The sequence below is a fragment of the Haemaphysalis longicornis genome, unplaced genomic scaffold (genome assembly GCF_048455015.1).
Source record: "Haemaphysalis longicornis isolate Haplotype H1 unplaced genomic scaffold, Haemaphysalis longicornis Haplotype H1 scaffold_9, whole genome shotgun sequence".
Lineage (NCBI taxonomy): Eukaryota > Metazoa > Arthropoda > Arachnida > Ixodida > Ixodidae > Haemaphysalis > Haemaphysalis longicornis.
The window spans coordinates 160,894,503-160,914,406 of NW_027526460.1; the positions used below are offsets into that span (position 1 = coordinate 160,894,503).

The following is a 19,904-nucleotide window of genomic DNA, read 5'->3' on the forward strand; positions in this document are numbered from 1 at the left end:
GGCATGTGAGGTTAAGGATTCCCATTTACGCCGACTAAAACTTGTTAGTTTAGTAAGTTTGAGAATTGCGAGAAAGGTCGAGCCTTTTATAATAGCTATTTATCAAAAACAATTGCTCCTTTCGCCGTTTGTAATACAAGCTAATCGGTATTCACCAATTTAGAAAACGGAGTCTTATTCGTGGCAAGCATTGCGCAAAAGATGGCGTTTCTCTAGCGGCCACATGTCTGTATGTGGTCTCCACATTTTATTTTCACGCTCTGCAAACCAATACTTAACGTCTCTTTTCCGTACGACCACTTAATTCCGTGGGGTCCGGGTTACCCAAATGGTGCCGTCGAACAAGTTCATCAAGCCGTGCGAAGGAAGCCCGCAATGGCCGCGAGGCTGTGCCAAAACAGGCCCAAAATAACCTTCGCTAAAGGAGACGACAAAGCCGTACCGCCGATGCGCCCGCCGGCGAGCAGGCTCCTCTGCGAGGGGAACGGGGGGTAAACTCGCCGCGCTATTTACAGTGTGGTCCGTGAGTGCACCCCCCCCCCCCACTCCACCTCCTCCGCCGCCTCAGCCGCGTTGGGAGTTTATTGTCCTGCCCGGCGCGAAAGGACCGTTGGCTGGTAGAGGTAGAAAGCTTTTCTTTAATACGAATAATTTCGCTTATTATCAGCATTGACACATGCACATGCAAGCACGTGCAAATACGTACAAGCATAAATGTGTCACCAATTATGTTTCACCGAAAACATGCTTTAATGACAAGAGACGTTGGCTGTACCGCTAACAACTTAAAAGTGGCAGCAGTTGCCAGATACGCAATAAATCATCAAAAATTAGGCAACGTAACAGGCATTAACAGGTGTGTCTCTTTCAGTGATTGCCACCGAGGTGGATCAGTGGCGAACGCGTTAAGCTGGTAAGAACAAGGACATGGATTCGACTCCTGGCCGCAGCGGCCGCTTTTTAAACGGAGGTGAAAAGCAAAACCGCTTGTGGGTAAAGTTTTTGCACACGTTGAAGATCCGCATGTCGTGTAAATCAATCTGGCGCCGTGCAACTTCACCGCGCCTCGTAGCTCAGTAGTGCGTTCGGTGGGTCACCTCCCAAATATTTGAGTTTTATCAATTGTGTTTGTTTCCTTTTATGAGTAATAAAGTACCTTCTGAGTCGGTTCAGCGCGTGTAGAGAAAGTTTTCGCGCAAAGCAGAAACCGAATGTCTCGGGGCTCTATGGCGCTTTAAATCAAAACATACCTATACAGTGCTGTGATAAGCGTTGACTGCTTGTCCCTACACTTTTTCTATTCGATGCACCTAGAGAAAAATGATAAGCGGCACAGGTGCCGGAAAGGCGACCTGAATAACCAATCTTGACTGCCTCGTGCTTGGGGCGTCGTGCTACACTGCCCTGACGATCTCCAGCGAATGTGCACTTTTCCTTTACTACTTACTGGTAAAGCAAAGCTTTACTACTTTCGTCCAAGGATTTCGTGGAGGATGCGCCAATTACCTTTTGGCGGGAGACACCCCCGGCGACACACCCCTCGAAGCGCGTCGGGTGATTCGCCGGGCCCGCTGGTTGCGCCTGCGGGCGCCGACAGCGGTCGCCACCGCCACTGCGGCTGAGGTAGCCAACCACCGCGCAGCCTCCCATGCATGCGGCGCTGGGTCGTTTCAGGCAACGTGACTCGTCTCGCGCCCGGCGAAGAGGAACGGTGCGTTCGCCATGAATGAACGCCGCGTTCGCCCGGCCTCTTTCTGTGAGCGTTGCGCGGAACCGAATGGGTTTGAGACGGGGTCGGAAATATAGCTAAATCAAAGGCTCAACCAGACTAAGCCAAGCTTTTGCTTTGCATATTCAAGGTTAGCTGAGCTAAGCCGCAGCCAATTTAAGAAGCAGTGCTATTGTAAGTCGAGCCTTCTAGTGGCGAAGCTCCTTAGGGGCTCGGGATGTGGGCATCTCATGCCGTCGTCGTCTCATGTCGTCGTACCATCATTTATTCACGGTACTAAACATGTAGTCACTGTACCAACGCTCGCGCTAGAACGTTTAATCTTCGTGGCAAAAACGCGTACTGAAAGGAGACACCGGGACACCGGTTTACCGCCGCCTCGCGCTAGAACGCTTCCTGCTAGAAAGACACAAGACTTAGAGCAAAGCTATGTACCTCTACCTCCCGACAGTTTCATCTCGGTGGGCGAAAACACCAAAGCGCCAAGAATACACTTATACACCCATTCTTCGCCCCTCCCCAGGTATCTCGTTAATGGAGATTTTTTCGTAAGTCCGCTGTAGGGCGTACGTCACGCAGAGGTAGGAGGAGGTCCCCACATCCGCCAGCGGCTTCGCGAAAAATTAATGCCGTTCAACTCAATGTGAAAGCTGTCTGAAGTGAAGAGCAGTGATTCGCTATAACGGGCTGTAGCGCCGTTATCCGCTTACTGCTGCTACCCCATGCAATTCAAATTTCCCTTGAAGGAGGGGAACAGCGCAAATTTGACAGACACGAGAAGAAGGAGGCGACACGCACAGCGCTGCGTGTCGTCTCCTTCCTCTCCTGTCTGTCAAATTTGCGCTGTTCCCCTCCTTCAAGTCATGAACCAACATGCCCAAGCCTCAGTCCTGTCAAATTTCCTGTCTTCGCTGTGCTCGCGCACTCCCTGCATGAAACTGCGCCAGCAGGAGTTCTGTTCCCTTTGTGCTTTTCTCCAAGCACGTGCCGGCGTTGCACTGCCACATTTTGCGTTTACTATCGTAAAAACCAACCCAACTGGCGTCCTTAACTAAATAACGCGGGCGCTGCCGGTTAATTACGTATCATCATCATCATAATAATCACCAGCCTATCTAGGGCAAAGGCCTCTCCCATTATCCTCCAATTACCCCGGTCCTGTGCCAACTGTGACCAATTTGTCCCTGCAAACTTCTTGATCTCATCCGCCCATCTAACTTTCTGCCGCCCCCTGCAACGCTTGCCTTCTCTAGGGATCCACTATGTTACCCTTAATGACCAACGGTTATCTTGCCTTCGCATTACATGCCCTGCCCACGTCCATTTCTTCTTAATTTCTACTAATATGTCCTAAACACGCGTTTGTTCTGACCTACTCCGCTTTCTTTTTGTCCCTTAATGTTACACCTATCATTTTCCGCTCCATTGCCCGCTGAGTCGTCCTCAATTTAAGTTGAATCCTCTTAGTGAGCCTCCAAGTTTCTTTCCCGTAGGTGAGTACTGGGAAGACGCAGCTGTCATACACTTTGTTCTGCAGACAATGGTAGGCTGGTATACATTATCTGAGAATGACTGCCGTATGCACTCCACCCCATTCTGATCCTTCTAATTATCTCTGCCACATCGTTGGGATCCGGGGTTACAACTTGGCCTAAGTAGATATATTCTTTTACCTCTTACACTACCTCGCCCCCTATCCCAAACTGCTGTTCTGTCCCGAGGTTATCGATCATTACTTTAGTTTTCTGCATATTAATTTTCATGCCCACGGTTCTACTCTGTTCGTGTAGTGCGGAAAGCATGCTTTAGAATTCGTCGCCCGAATTACTTAGCAAGGCAACGTCATCAGCAAATATGAGGGTACTCGGGTATTCTCCATTAACCCTTACTCTCACCTGTTCCCAATCCAACGTTCTGAATACTTCTTGTAAACATGCTGTGAATTGGCGTATTCATGGGAGGTTGTGGCCGTTACGTATATTCTTAAAGACGATAGTCTTTCTTGGGTTACTTAAACCCAGAAATTTCGGTCTGTCCGTATGTCTGTCTGTCTGTCCGTCTGTCTGTCTGTAACTGGATTCAGCCACCCGGCCAAAGTAAAATGCTTGATGCGCAATAGTCTTATATTGCCGCGAACCATGTATGTGTTTGCTTATTTATTGTTTGTTTTTACTGCAGGGCCACGCCCGGCTGTGTTATCGCATTCCAAGCAAAGCGCGTCTTCCATTCTTTATTTTTATGCCGCGCGGGCTATCACATTCACATAAGCAAACTGTTTCGCCCTAACGTCGCTAGCCCAGAATCTACAATGTTCTGGATGTCGATCGACGGTTCCAGAAACACTCGCACCGAAAGATAAAAAGCCTGCAGAGCAGACGCCTCGGCATTCGATTCTGCGACGCTCGCCGACGCAAATCACTTTGTTGACCGCTGCTTCGCCGCCTCTGTATTGTTTTGAGTTGTTAGGGGAGCACAAGTCCGCTCCAATAAACGTGTTTTCCTTCAAGACAACTGCGTCGTCTCTGGCTTCGTGACATCTGGTGGAGGTGCGGGGTACGCACCCTTTATGCTCTGTACGACATCTGGAAGCCGCCAAGCCAGCCCAACCAGAGAAAGCCGCCGACTGCAAGGATTGCTACCCGAGTTTGGTCTCATGCCAGAAGGGCCCAAGAGAAGGAACGCTGCAACCAACACCATGGTGCAAGAAACAACGTCGCCAATCGTCCTACAGCAGCCCCGGGAACCGCCATCGTTCCGGGGAGCCCCCGCTGAAGACCCCGAAGAATGGTTGGAGAAGCTGGAGCGTGTCCGTATCTTCAACAGGTGGGACGACGAAGAAACTTTCCGGCATGTCTTCTTTTACTTATAAGATGCTGCTCGAACTTAGTTCCAGAACCATGAGAGTTCCTTGACCGACTGGACTCAATTCAAAAGGGAGTTCCTTAAGAGCTTCACTACCGTTGTGAGAAAAGAGCGAGCTGCGCTTTTGCTTGAAACTCGAACACAGCACCCCAACGAAGGTGTCGTGATCTTCGTTGAGGAGATGAAACGACTTTTTCGCCGTGCGGACCCCGAAATGACCGAAGAAAAGAAGCTCAGGTTTCTAATGCGAGCAGTGAAGCAAGAGCTTTTTGCTTGTCTAGTCCGTAACCCGCCGAAGACAGTGGCTGAATTCGCGTCAGAGGCGGCCGCGATGGAGAAGACGCTAGAAGTTCGAACGAGGCAGTACGACCGCCCTGTCAACGCGCTGTTCTCGGAGACCATCGGTGCCGCAACTGGAAGCTCCGATACAGTGCTCGAGACCATTCGAGCAGTTGTCAAGGAGGAGCTTCAGAAGCTTTTTCCAACAACGCCGCAACCTCAAGTGGCTTCTCTGACTGACGTCATCCGTGAAGAGGTTCAACAGGCACTGAGAACTTCTATCCCTTCAGAAGCACCCCGTCAGCCCCAAGCGATGACCTACTCCGCAGCTCTTCGTCAACCCCGCCCTGCTCCAACCCGTCGTCAAGAGGCCCAGCCATACCGCCGTCCAATGCCGCCCGCCCGACGCCCTGTAGACCAATACCAGACGCCAAGGAAGACCGACGTGTGGAGAACGCCCGATAATCGCCCGCTGTGTTACCACTGCGGAAAGGCCGACCACATCTACCGTCGCTGCCCTTACAAGAGGCTCGGTCTACGAGGATTCTCCGTCGACGCACCACGCCCCCGACCCGGCCAGCGCCCTACTGAGATCGACGAATACCTGTCCAACACGAACTGAGGACCTGCCCGCTTCAACCGTTCGCCGTCGCCCTACCGGTACCAGTCGCCAAACCGCCGTAACACCGCTGACTTCTCACGTGGAAGGTCCCCCAGCCCACGCGGGGGAAACTAAAAGCAGCAACTTCTGGAGGTGAAGTTGCAGAACGGCGAAAAAACGAAAACCCTCCAACGACGCATGGCCGCACCGAACACCTTACCTGCAGCCCAACGACTCGATCTAACCCGGACGTGACTCCCGAACCCGACGACGACACGACGCGACGCGTACCCGAAACGACAGAGCCTGCCGCTGAGAAGATGACGAGAATGACGACGCATGGCGCCCGAACGTCAACACGCACAAGCCGAGATACAACGCCCCGACGCACCAGAAACTCGAGGAAAGCGGCGTCCGACGTCCAGTTGTCCATCGACGGCTTTGACGTAGTCGCCCTCATCGACACGGGAGCCGACTACTCGGTAATGAGCGGCCCATTCGCGTCGAAACTGAAGAAAGTTACGACAACATGGGACGGTCCGCATATACGCACAGCAGGAGGCCATCTCGTAACACCAAGTGGAACGTGCACATCACGCGTCACCATAGGCGGCACCACGTACCCTGCTGAGTTCGTTATTTTGCCTAACTGCTCCCGCGACGTGATTCTCGGAATGGACTTTTTCATGGACAACGGCGCAATAATTGATCTGCAGAGAGCTCAGCGACGACATTATACAGCCATCGAAAAGCCCCTGGGCTGCGCCGGTCGTACTCGTAAAGAAAAAAGACGGCACATTAAGGTTCTGCGTTGACTACCGGCGACTAAACAAAATCACCAAAAAGGACGTGTATCCCCTGCCACGAATCGACGACGCCCTTGACCACCTCTGCCATGCCAAGTACTTCTCATCGATCGATTTGAAGACCGGCTATTGGCAAATTGAAGTGGACGAGAGAGACCGAGAGAAGACTGCGTTTACAACCCCGGACGGCCTATACGAGTTCTATGATGCCTTTTGGGCTATGCACGGCGCCAGAAACGTTTCAAAGAGTCATGGACACTGTGCTAGCTGGCCTGAAGTGGCACACTTACCTCATATACCTCGACGACGTTGTGGTATTCGCCCGGAATTTCGACGAACACCTTGCAAGGTTGGAGTCTGTACTCGAGGCCATTCGTACATCGGGGTTAACGCTGAAGCCTGAAAAGTGTCGTTTCGCGTATGAGGAGCTGAAGTTCTTGGGCCACGTCGTCAACGCCGCGGGAGTCCTACCTGACCCGGCAAAAACTTCGGCCATTGCGAACTTCCCAAGGCCGAAAGACAAGAAGGGCGTGCGAAGATTTCTCGGACTGTGCGCATACTACCGGCGCTTCGTCGCAAACTTCGCCCGCATTGCAGAGCCACTCACATGGTTGACGAAAGATAGCACGCCTTTTAGATGGGAAAACGACCAAGAAAAGGCATTCTGCGAGCTTCAAAAACGCCTGCAAAGCCCTTCCGTGCTCGCTCATTTCGACGAAAACGCCGAAACAGAAATGCACACCGACGGCAGCGATATAGGCTTGGGTGCCGTTCTCGTCCAAAAGCAAAGCGGTAGCGAAAAAGTAATCGCCTTTGCCAGCCGTGGTCTGTCGAAGGAGGAGAAAAATTACCCAGCCTCTGAAAAAGAGTGCCTCGCAATTATATGGGCCATTTCAAAATTTCGCCCATACGTATATGGTAGACCATTTAAGGTTGTTACAGACCACCATGCGCTGTGTTGGCTCGCCAATTTGAAGAACCCCTCTGGCCGTCTTGGGCGGTGGAGCTTGCGCATGCAAGAGTTTGACGTTACAATCATCTACAAATCCGGCAGGAAACACTCCGACGCCGACTGCCTGTCCCGGGCCCCCGTCGACCCACCACCACTAGACTCCGATGAAGACAGCGCGTTCTTCGGAGTCGTTACGGAGTGCGACCTAGCCGCCCAGCAGCGTGCCGACCCCGACTTGCGCGTCATGATCGACTACCTCGAAGGACGAAATGTCGCCGTGCCTAGGGCGTTCAAGCGGAACTTGCCAGCATTCAGCCTCAAAAACTCCGTCCTCGTGAAGAAGAATTTCAGCCCCGGAACGAGAACGCATTACCTACTTGTCATCCCTGCAGAGCTCCGTGACGAAATTTTGGAAGCGTGCCACGACGACCCGTCTTCCCGACATCTCGGCACAGCTCGTACCATTGCAAAAATCAAGGCGAATTACTTCTGGCCCCGCCTTACATCCGACGTCACCCACTACGTTCGGAGTTGCCGTGACTGCCAGCGACGAAAAACGCCGCCGACAAGACCCGCCGGCTTTCTTCAACCGATCGCCGTCCCGTCGAGGCCCTTTCAACAGATTGGAATGGACCTTCTAGGCCCGTTCCCTACGTTGCAATCACAGAACAAGTGGATTATCGTGGCGACAGACTACATGACGCGCTACGCTGAGACCGCCGCTCTTCCGAGGGGCACTGCACAGGAAGTCGCAAAGTTCTTCATAAGCCAAGTTGTGCTGCGACATGGAGCCCCGGAAGTCCTAATCACGGACCGCGGAACGGCCTTTACTGCGGAGCTGATGCAAGGAATATTACGCTACAGCAACACGGATCACAGAAGAACGACGGCGTACCACCCCCAAACGAACGGACTAAAATAACGTCTGAACAAGACAATCGCAGATATGCTGTCAATGTACGTTGATGTTGAACATAAGACTTGGGACGAAGTGCTCCCGTATGTCACGTTTGCGTACAACACGGCTATCCAGGAGACGACGCAGCTGACGCCGTTCGAGCTTGTCTACGGAAGACGGCCAACTACGATGCTCGACGCCATGCTTCCGCACGTAGAAGACGACGACCTCAACACCGACGTCCAAGGATACCTTCAGCGTGCGGAGGAGGCCCGCCAGCTGGCTCGAGTTCGTACAACACGCCAGGAGCTCGTGGATGCCGGGTACTACAACCTCCGACGCCGAGACGCCGAGTACCACCCAGGGGACCGTGTTTGGGTTTGGACTCCCATCCGACGACGGGGACTCAGTGAGGAGCTTCTGCGACGATATTTCGGACCCTACCAAATTCTACGACGTGTCGGCCAACTTACCTACGAGGTGATCCCCGATGGTGATTCCGGAACATCACGACGACGCACGCGGCCCGAAGTCGTCCACGTGGTTCTTTTGAAACCTTGCTATGCAAGATGACGGACTTTTTTTTTGTTGTTGTTGTTTGTTTGGACTGTCTTAGCATCGGGTCGATGCACTCTTAGACGGGGGGTTAATGCCGCGAACCTTGTATGTGTTTGCTTATTTATTGTTTGTTTTTACTGCTGGGCCACGCCCGGCTGTGTTATCGCGTTCGAAGCAAAGCCCGTCTTCCATTCTTTATTTTTATGCCGCGCGGGCTATCACATTCAGATAAGCAAACTGTTTCGCCCTAACGTCGCTAGCCCAGAATAATCGTCGGTGATCTACAATGTTCTGGATGACAATCGACGGTTCCAGAAACACTCGCGCCGAAAGATAAAAAGCCTGCAGAGCAGACGCCTCGGCATTCGATTCTGCGATGCTCGCCGACGCAAGTCACTTTGTTGACCGCTGTTTCGCCGCCTCTGTATTCTTTTGAGTTGTTAAGGGAGCACAAGTTCGCTCCAATGAACTTGTTTCTCCTTCAAGACAACTGCGTCGTCCTTGGCTTCGTGACAATATACTCACAGCCAAATGTAAACGTTTAAGCCCGGTTTATATGTTCATACTTCTCAACTTTGTTGAACAAGAACAAGACATTACGGAAATATAAGACAGGAAATTAGTACACAGGGAATATTTACAGTGTTCCTTTATTAAAAAATTCCTGGATGCTTGGTTTCTCGATAGCAAATGATATTCTACATCTACTGCAGAAAACCGCCACCTCCTGGCGGCATATAAGAAATCACGCGGCAACAGCAAAGAAAGGTTCCACTAGCTAGGTTCCACGCTCTGCTTGGAACGCACGTGGAGCATGGCAACGCGGTTCTATAAAACTTCAAGTCGGCCGCCTCTATTCACACGCGTCTCCGCCGTACTGCAGCGCTGGCATCGAGGAACCCCGCCTGTAGCAGTGGAACGCGGTAAATTCAAATCGCTCTTGAGAAAACGTTTAGTGTGTTTACCTTGGGATGAGCGCGACGGAACAGGAACAGCATGAGAGGGGAGCGGGAACGCAAAGGGGGGCATTTCCTTTGCAAATGTCTACAAAGACTATCGTCTTTTGACGACATTTGCAACGAAAGGAACAGATACGCAGCCAATTTTTTCTCAAATGTACGTATAGTTTTTTTGCGCTAAACAACGGGAAGATGTATGACAAGCCGCAGCGTTTCACGAGCGTTACCACAGGACGCCGCCTTGGTGTTCTATATACCTGCGTCGAGCGAGCGAGCTAGGATGACAAGGCGAGCGCCTAAGCCACTGTACCTGAAGTGCCTCGGCACCTAAAACCTTGTCCCTTCCGACCAAGAGAGGGCGCAGTGGTCTCGTCACCGGTGGCCTCGCAGAAACTGGTTTCTAGACCAACAGATAGCAGCGCAGTGGCCGGGCAAAGGCCTGTTTCTCTCGATCTCACCAGGGCAGGGGTAGAGCCACCCTCCGCTGCGGACGTTTAGCTGCCGGTTTCTGTGCGCGAACCGTGTAATTTGCGTGGCAATGGCGCTGCTGTTATCGGGGAGTTCCCGATGACCTCGAGCCGATGCAAAACAACCCCAACTCCGCCGTTTCAGCAGATTTCACGCTGGGTGAAACTGGGTTCATTTCCACGTGCGGAGTGCTTAAGGAGCCCGGCGTGTTGTCGTGGCTCGTCCGGGATCGCGGTACGTGCCCCATGTTGCAGTAGTGCCCGCCGCATCGCCACGCACCCAAACAGCGGTTTCGAAAAGGCCCTCGTCCGGATGGGTCCTCGCGTTCCGAAGCCGAAGTCAATGCCACTGGGCCACACAGGCACACGTGGCTCGTGTGCAAAATGCTGCGCCGTTGCCACGCCGATGCTGCGCTGCAAGGAGGTACAGAATAACGTGATATTGGAGTTAAATCATGAATTAACGCATTTGTTATCGGAAAATAACTAAAACTCAACCTGTTTATAGACCGTTTGCTTCGCGGCATTGAGCGCGCGACCATTTCGGCCAACATAATGAATGTTCTTTAAGAACGCGCTTGTCGCCGTTGCCTTCGCTGGTGTCCGTGCGCTTCGGCGAGCGCCGGCGCGGCTCGATGGACGCATTTGGCAATGTTAAAGACGATAGTCTTTCTTGGGCTACTTAAACCCAGAAATTTTGGTCTGTCTGTCTTTTTTTTTCTTTATTGCCTGCTTTGGCACATACAGAACACAGACATTCATTCACAGACAGCCGTCAACCTGACTTTGGTTGACGTCATGTGTTTAAAAGTCCCTTAGGTGTACCAACGATTCCATGTCTGCAAGACATTCGGGCGGATTCGACACATATTTTTGATTTTCCACGTATTCACTCATTGCCTCTCTAAAATACTGTCTCTGTCTGTCTGTATGTATGTATGTCTGTCTGTCCGTCTGTCTGTCTGACTCGATTCAGCCACCCGGCCAAAGCAAAACAATGCCTGCGCAATAGTCTTATATAGTCACAGCCAAATCTACCCGTCTATGTCCGGTGTAATGTTCATACTTGTCAACATTGTTGAAGAAGAACAAGGCATTACGCAAATATGAGACAACAAATCAATGCAGAAGTGATATTTGCAGTGTTCCTTTATAAAAAAACCAAACATGCTTGACTTTTGCGAAATTAAATACTTCATCAACTGCATAGAAAGAATTCACTTCGCCGTCGCCTGCTGTCGCCCGCGCCACTATAGCTTCTAGCGCCATTTTAAGAAATCAACCGGCAACAGTTACGCAAGGTTCCACTAGATAGGCTCCACGTTCTGCTTGAAACGCACGTGGAGTAGGGAAACGCGGTTCTATAAACGTTGAAGTAGGGCGCCTCGAATAACGCCCGTCTTCGCCGTATGGCAGCGTTCGCATCGAGACACCCGGTTTGGAGCAGTGGAACGCGGGAAATTTAAAATGATTTAAGCTAGCCTATCGCGTCTTTGCCTTGGGAGGAGTTCGACGCAAGAGGAACAACATGACAGGTGAGCGGGAAAGCGAAGGGAGGCATTTACTTCGCAAAAGCCGATAAAGACTATCGTCTTTTGACGGCATTTGCAACGAAAGGAGCAGATACGCGGCCAATTTTTTACAAGGGGTGCGATGTATAGGAGCTCGTTGTCCGAGTAGATAACGTGGGCCAACGTTTAGAGATCGCTTAGTAACAAGAAATCCCACATGGAGGATGTTTGATCGCTGTTTAGATTGACACTCGTTGCCCAGTGTTCTGCTCACGCGTTTCTTCCAAATAAAGCTGTCCGATGGCTTTACATCGTTTTTATATATCTTCATACTCTCTTAAAGTAACAACATAAAAGGCCAATGCTTTTGCATTGTGTAACAAAACGCAATTGTGCATGGTTTAATAACGGTCTAGATCTTGTTGGTTGGCTATGGAAGCGCTATTTTATGTAATGAACGGCTGTAAAACAAAGTAATCCTGTATGGGTGTGAAAGTTCTGTGTTACTTTTTTACAGCTTCTTCATGTTGGACGTGCGATGAAAAGTTGCAGCGCTCAGTGTTGTGATTGTCCGCTTACTTACAGCTACCGCGGTTTTCCACTGCCGCATTATCAGCTTTTACGTGTTAGGCATTTGCTGCCTTACTGCCATGAAAAGGCACGTTAAACTGCCATATGTCGCTTCCAGCGGCCACAAAAATCGCATATTCGTCACCGTCAGCGTTAGGCGTGCTCGCCCACAGATCTCGAAATAATACTTAGCGCGTACGGTGAAGTTCATAAACGCTCCAATCGCGGGTGATTACGCAGGATTTGTTAACACATGCAAATATTTCCTGAGTTGGCACATAAAACTGTGGATAAGGGAATTTTTGTATTTTTATATTATGCATTACGTGCTTGGTTTGGTAGCATAGGCAACACGACATTTTTTTTATTTCCTTAGTTTTAATTTTTGCTTATTGATTCGCTTATTATATTTGTCAGATGTGCTGTAGCAAGTTTTATGTATTCCTGATATACTAGCTTAACAGCGATAACTATGAATGCCGCGCAATGGAACCCTACCTGGCATTTAATTACTGAGAGTTGAAATGGCGATTCTCAATTTTCTCCGTCCTCTATTGTGGCTCTAATTGACACGGCGCTGAAAAAGTACCGTTAGAAAATACTTGCGCAGCGAATTATATCGCTCACGATTTCAGATACTCGTGCCCCCAAAAGTGCCTTTTGCAACGTACGTGATGCTCTCCAAGGGTCCAGACTGAGCATACGTTCCTAGCCACACTTGTAATCAATACCGGTTCTTTTTTTAAGCTTTTCCGCACTTAGTCTGATGCACCTGTAGAAATAGGCGCGACTCACAGTGCCTATTAAGGGAACCAGAACTGTTCGGAGGTAATAACTGAATCACGCTTGGTGGACTTCACGTGCTCCCCTATATTGGAGCGCTTCCGCGAACATTCTGTTCTGTTTCGCGACGACCAACATGAGCTCAGACTGCGTCCACAATATGAAATTATGGTGGAATTCATTCACGCCTAAACCATCTTGCTGACCACGTATTTCGTGCGGACAAAGACAGTCTACGGTGAAATCAAAAACTGCGAAAGGCCAGTAGTGATGAGCGCACCGCTGGCGCCATCGCGCTGAGGCGGGCTTAACTGCTTGCTGCAAACGGTCAATAGGCATTTCGAGGGGCTGCGGCGCCGTTTCTTGACTACTTTCGGTTCCAACGCCAGGCTAATACGGAAACTAGTCTAGAGAGGGCGACAGAGCGCTTTCGTGAGTCACTGCTCCGCACTTCACAGTTTTCACGTTGAGTGGCAAAGGTTTTCTTGTTCTTGTGCGTAACACCGGCTTGCAAGTCTTTTTACAGCATCATACCCACCGTGGTGGCTCAGTGGCCAAGGCGTTTTCCTGCAGAGTCCAAGGACGCCGGTTTGATCCAGTTTTCGGTGGCCGTTTTTGTGGAGCAGGCGAGAAACGATAGAGACCGTGTGTTCAAACTTTGCCGCAAGTTGAATACTTTCTAGTGGTAGAAATTAATCCACAGCTTTCCGCTACACCGAATCTCACATTCCGAGTATTGCTTCGCCATTCCAAAGCCCTGCCCCACGTTTGGAAGTTCTAGAGCTTTATGCTTAACAGCTCACAGAAGATTTAAAAAGCTGGGAAACGATCTACTTTGTGTGACCCATATGTTGACTTCATATGCTTCGATATGAGTGCTTAGCGAGTACTTCATTTTAACACCTCGCACTCGTTTTCTTTTTCTTTCCTCTGCCGGGCTGGCCGCTTAGCAGTATGCTGATAATTCCTGGCGGCAGGGTGAAGGTTATCGACTTCGACACCACCAAGATCTGCCACGGACACTGTGAGTGCGGGCATAAGATTCAACAAGAACTTCCTGCCTAAATTAGGGTTCCACAGGGCCATCCAGTAGGGTGGCTGAGTCTGGCACCGCTAAGCACCACACTGTATTGCCTTCTTTTTGCTTTTTCTGTGACGGGCCTGTTCTTGACTGTGTTTGCACTAGAATTTTTTACAATGCGTTGCTTACAATGCGAATTTTTTACAATGCCCTCCCGGGCCCCTAGGGCATCTGAATACATCAATAAATCAGCAAATCAGCACGACAGAGCCGAAATTTACAGTACCAGTCGGACTCCAGGCTGCAAGATGGGACTAGTGGCAGTGTTGTCGGGGGAAAAAGTTCAAAATAAAATTTTGGTCTGCAATTCCAACTCTGGTCCTACAGAACACGAGTCCAACACACATTTCCTGCACCACCACCGACCTGCGGCTTTAGTGAACTGGTTGAGAGGAACTGGTAAATGCGTTGTGGCCACACATTTGTAAACGTTTGCTAAAGTCACGTATTGATGGGGGCAATTCAGCACACTAATAACAGAATCAATACTGGAAAAAATAGCGCACGACAGACTGGGACTCGAGGAATGCTGCATTCTATGACTGGAGCGCACCAAAGACTGAGGTTCTTAATAGTTATCAATAATTTGCCTAGTAATTTCCGAAAAGCAGATAACCAAGATAAATCATTTGTAAATAAGTGCACTGAGAACCACAGATACGAGTATGTTGCCTGTGCATTCGGCGTCGTGCTTTGCACGCTGTTGTGTTGTGTTTTTTCTTATGTGGGTCACACGGGTCGTTGCGTCCATAAACGACTGCGCGAGCGCTACCTTTCCATGAAGAATTATCACACTTCCAAATTTAGCTCCCCAGGGCGACCCGTGTGGTTAAACACCTGCCGTCTCTTACGCAATCGCCTTGTTCAGACGTACTGATCAGCCTACAAGAGAAGTGCATGCCTAAATACAGAGAATTTTGCACCAGCCAACCTTCACTAACATTGTACGAAAAGGAAGTTACTTCTCCTGCACAGCGTCCAACTTGAAGATACGCAGAACTGCGCATTGTCCCCTCCCGGAATCGATCCCACTTGATGTGCGCGGTTTTCTTGCATAGACTTTGCTTTTTTCAATAAAGACGTCAGTTGTTAATGCAGCGCTGTGTTTGTCTTCTTTTTTTATGCCCAGTCTGTCGTGCGATATTTTTTCCAGTATGAATGCCTACTAACTCGCCCGACTTGCGATCTTGGTGCTAATTAAAGAAGTATCAGTGAATGTTTACGCTTCGAATATGCTGGTCTTACAAGGGTGATGAAGGAACAAAAAGATGAAAACAACCCCGTCCCATGCGTATGCGGCAATACCTTGAAGGAGACAGGGAAGAGAAAAGCCAAAAAGAAGATTAACACGACGCAACGGGAAAAAAACTCGTTGCTACCATAAGAAGAGGGTAGAGTTGCACCACTGGAGAGCCAAAGTACGTTTACCTTACTTGCATAAATGGAGTGCTATAAAGGGCGATTGTCCATGTAGTAACAGAGAGAAACGAGACGGTGCAATCGGGAAGGGGTAATAACGTTGGTGATGCCAGGACGCAGTCGTTCTGTCTCTACAGCGATGGAATGTGAAGTGCCTATACCCCCGGGGCAGCTGTGAACGGTGGTCGATAAGATATCACGCGTTCGAAGATGGAAGCGAACAGGCGAATGCCTTACGGCGGTCAAACAGGGAGGACTCAGTCCAGGGCGCTTTTGTTGGAAGCTGCACCCAAGGCTTCCTCCTCCCTGGACGGCATCAAAACCTGCGTCGCTGTGCAGTCCATGCAGCCTCGCCTGTCGGGATCGCCAAGCTAGGTCGGGCATGCGGGTCAGCGTTGGGTGCCGATCGCACGCCCACAGTGAGTGCAAGGGCAGGGTAGCCGCCTCAGCACTGGGGCCAAGCAGGGGGAGGGGGGGGGGGGGGAAGGTTGAATGTCGGCAGTCGCGAACGGGCAGCTGGACTCGCCAACCTCGCGACCCTTACGGCACGAAGATAACACGCCAGATATACATCTCCCTCGTGACGAAGGCAGTGTCGCGACACAAGATGAGGCATACGATCAGACATAGGAGACATAGGATCAGACATACCATCAGACATATGATCAGACATAGGAGTTGAAATAAACCGCTTTCGTGATCCCGCACATAAGCAAGTTTGAGTATCTCCGTAATTTCTGTGTCCTCTATGGGTCTGGTACAGAATATGTACAAGCGTATATGTTATCTGTGACATAGGTAAGTTTAGGGTGTTTTTTTTATGAGCTGGCGCGGTGTAGTGCCTTTGTAAGTTTCGGCTAGCGTTATGCAATGCTTTTGGTCCTTGGTGCGGTTTAGTTCGCTTGACGTAATTTTCGATTTCTGTCTTTTTTGCAGGGGGGGAGGGGCGCAAAGTTTGCGCGTCTCTTGGCCGGTGTGGGCACACACGTTTTCAGGGCTCAGCCAAGCACTGGCTATAATCTATTTATGGCAAAATTACACGGGAGTATTATTGGGGCCGTTGCTCACCCCGAACACTGGTACGAAAACCGCTTTCGGGAGTAGTTCTGTTTTGAACAAACGAAGGAGTGGAAATAACTTGTGGGGCCGCTCATGAATCCCTTCCAGCGCTTCAATTCTGCTTCGTGAGGAGGACATTTTAAACTGGCCATGAAGACAAAATACAAGTTTTGTTCACATACAAATGGCTTTCTGCCAATAACAATGATAACAATTTTATCACAGACCACAAATTCGCGATATTTCAAGTAAAGTGGTTGCAGCAAGGCGGGCGCCGACCTGAGCCACCGCCGAGAAACGTGACGGGGTGATTGTAGTGGAGCCGATAGTTCCGCTTAATGGCCCCACTTGTGAATCACGTGCCGTTAACACACGGATACCCATGCGTTAACGCTGCTCATATTAGGTCACTCCCGCACATACACCCGTGTAGCGCGAGATTTTTAAACAACGTCTTTTCTGCCTGGAGTGGGGCCGAGTTGCCAAAGGTTACTCTAACTGAACACACTTGTGCTTTGTCTTCAGGGCCCCTTTCTAGGTTAAATGTTTTCTTCATCTGACGTGACGATACTCGCGTGTCCTTTCAAGGCCAGAAAACTTGATCTCCACGCACATACATGCTTTTGTGCCAATTTTTAAGTGAGCATGCAAAGCTGAATCGGCTCTTCAAAGACTATAATTTTGAAGCCTTTCGCAAAATATTTTTCGAAATATGGCTGCAAGTTTAGGCAAAAGTGCTTTTGGGTAGCGCCCTTTGCGCCCGCGTACGGAATTGCAGAGTCGCAGTGGGTGGGAATTGGAAGGCACTAGATTCATTCTGCGTTATTTTCAGCGGACTAAACCAATTGCTTATTCCTCAAGTGTCGCTGCAGCGCATGCTCTCTGAGTCCACGCCATGACGCCATGCCCCGTTCTACCATTTCCTCCTCCGCTGCAGTCGCCAAGCGCATCCTGAAGCACTACTTCCGCCGGACGCCGTTCGAGTTCAACGACGGCGAGTCGGCCGGCACCATACCGTACATGGCGCCCGAGATTCTCAAGAGGCGGCCCTACGGTAGGCGAGTTTTCCCTGCAGTGCCCTTTTTGGCTTCGCCTCTGGAAACACCAGATGCTTACGAGTTCATGAATTTGTCTCGCCGTGACGTTGTCTGGATAGCGATGGTCATGATGCGTTCCTTTGTTCCTAGGGTGAATGTTTCAAATATCGCTGATATTAGTGGTCCTCTTTATTCTTGCCTTGCACTCTAGAGTCCCTATTTGAACCACTTACCTGCTACCTTCTTTTGGCACAGGCGACTATTGGGGTTGCACACGACCGATAAACAAAGTTCCTAAGTTAATGGTCATTTTATGGAGTTACTGTACCAGAAGTAGTCTGCCGGTGTACGCTAGATGACGCCACGTTGGACAGATTTAAACCAAGATGACCTCCTCGATCTTCCCAGGTGTTCATCGACTCCCCGCGACATTTGTTGCTAGTCTTGCATTCACGCAGCAACACTCACTGGGCGCAGACAGCGGTAGGTACCCTAATCGAAAATAGAGGCTATTTTACTCTGGAAACATGACGGACTAGCGATGCTATTTTGAGCACGCGACGGAGATGTTCCGCAGATTTAGACAAAAACTATGGGCAAATTTGATTTTATGATTTTTTTATTGCGCCATTTTGCCCCAGGGCATCAAAGTAATTGAAAAAAAAAACGAAGCGGCGAGAGGCAAGCGGTTTCAAGCACTGCAGAATGCCGTATAGGCCAGTTTCAGCAAGAAAGTCCATGAGCTCCCTATAAAGAGGACCATACCTACACCGATGAATATCGGGCGGGCGGCTCGGTCGGTGTCCTAGGGCTACCATATGCCGGGTTCGGGCTCAATGGAGTCCTGGACATGTCCCAAGGAGGTGGTCTAACGTCGCTTCTGCAGCGGAAATAGGGAGTAGGGGCAAGTTGCATAGGTAACCGCAAGGCCAGAAGACCATGTTGCACGACCAGCAGGAGTCAGTGCAGAGCCCATGCGAATTCTCCGGAGCGTGAGCTCCTCAGGGCGGGTTAAACCGCCAGGAAGGTCAGACCCACGCGGAGGAAGAAGGGCACGCGTGGAGCGCCGAAGAGACTCTTTTTTGATTAGAATGCGTCCTGCAGAGAAAGCTGCAGAGGCGGGAGCGGGTACATAACTTGCGGAGGATGAGCAGCCAAGTCGGCCGCGACGTGGGTGGGCGTGCTACGGCGGGTCCAGAGGATGCGAACAGGGCACGGGAACGATTGCAGTATCCGGTGCACATCGCATGTAATGCCCAATGTGCTGTATACACGCCGTATCTCGCGAGTAGCCTGTCCTGAATCAGTGTAGATGAACAGGCCAGACGGTGGGGCAACACATAGACGAGGGCCTAGGGCACGCAATCCATCACGGATGGCGACCAGCTCTGCCAAAACTGACGGAAGTGGTGCCTCTGTAACATAACTGCACATCTGGTTTACAGACGCCATAGCAGGGCAAACCGGGCTCGTGTGGATGATGCCATTGTCCACCCCTGCATCCAAATGGGACTGGAGGCCATCTGGTGTGTCGATAGGGAGGGATGGGTTGGTCTGCTGCCCTGGGCGAATACTTTTTATACACCCGAGAGGCCGGTTGTCGGTGGCCTGTGGGCGGTGCCATGGCTGTGGCTCAGCTGGACGCGGTATCAGAGGTGATTCGGGGTCATAGTAGTGCGCTAGGGCGGCGGCGGCAAGAATCGATTTAGTTTTTATAAGACGAGCCGATCGAGGCTGGTGTACAAGTTTGTCCAATGCGTTAATTTGTTCCTCCGCTTGCAGGGCCAGAATACAGGTCATGCCAGGAAGGACGGTGATGACTCGCATTGCTTCACTGTTTGCGGTTTCCAAACTATCCCAGTTGCGCAAAGTCAGATGCTGAAACTGGGCTTGGTAGACGATACGAGGCTCAAAGACTGCCCGCACTAATACACGCAAGACACGGGAGCAGGCACCCCCTGACTTGTGGCCGCTGCGGCGGAACAAGTGTAACATGCTGGCAGATTCTTGTCGAGTGGAATGGACCCATGAAGCTGCCGAACCTGCTGCGCTTATTTCGAACCCCAATACACGAATATGTGCAGCAGTATCCAGGGGTTCCCCATTCAAGGACAGGCATATTGGTGTCTGCGACAACCGGCGTCGGCCCCTACGATAGGTGACTGACATGTATGTAGTCTTTGAAGGGGACAGATTCAATCCAATCATTGAGCACCACCATGAAGTAATGTCCAAGGCAGTCTGTAGACCTCCCTGTTGCTGTTGCAGTTGATTGTGCACAGAACACACAGTGACATCGTGAGCACATAGGAGGAAGAAAGTGTCCGGTATTT

The 19,904-nt window shown here is 50.6% G+C and overlaps 1 protein-coding gene across 1 annotated transcript in view; it reads left to right on the forward strand.

Moving 5' to 3' along the window:
* Positions 1-19,904, forward strand: part of LOC144152203 (uncharacterized) — a 75,522-nt gene that overhangs the window by 19,672 nt on the left and 35,946 nt on the right. Inside the window, exons 8-9 of the mRNA XM_077683434.1 lie at positions 13,926-13,999; positions 17,472-17,588. Coding sequence (XP_077539560.1) covers positions 13,926-13,999; positions 17,472-17,588 — 191 coding nt within the window. The remainder of the gene's footprint in view (positions 1-13,925; positions 14,000-17,471; positions 17,589-19,904) is intronic.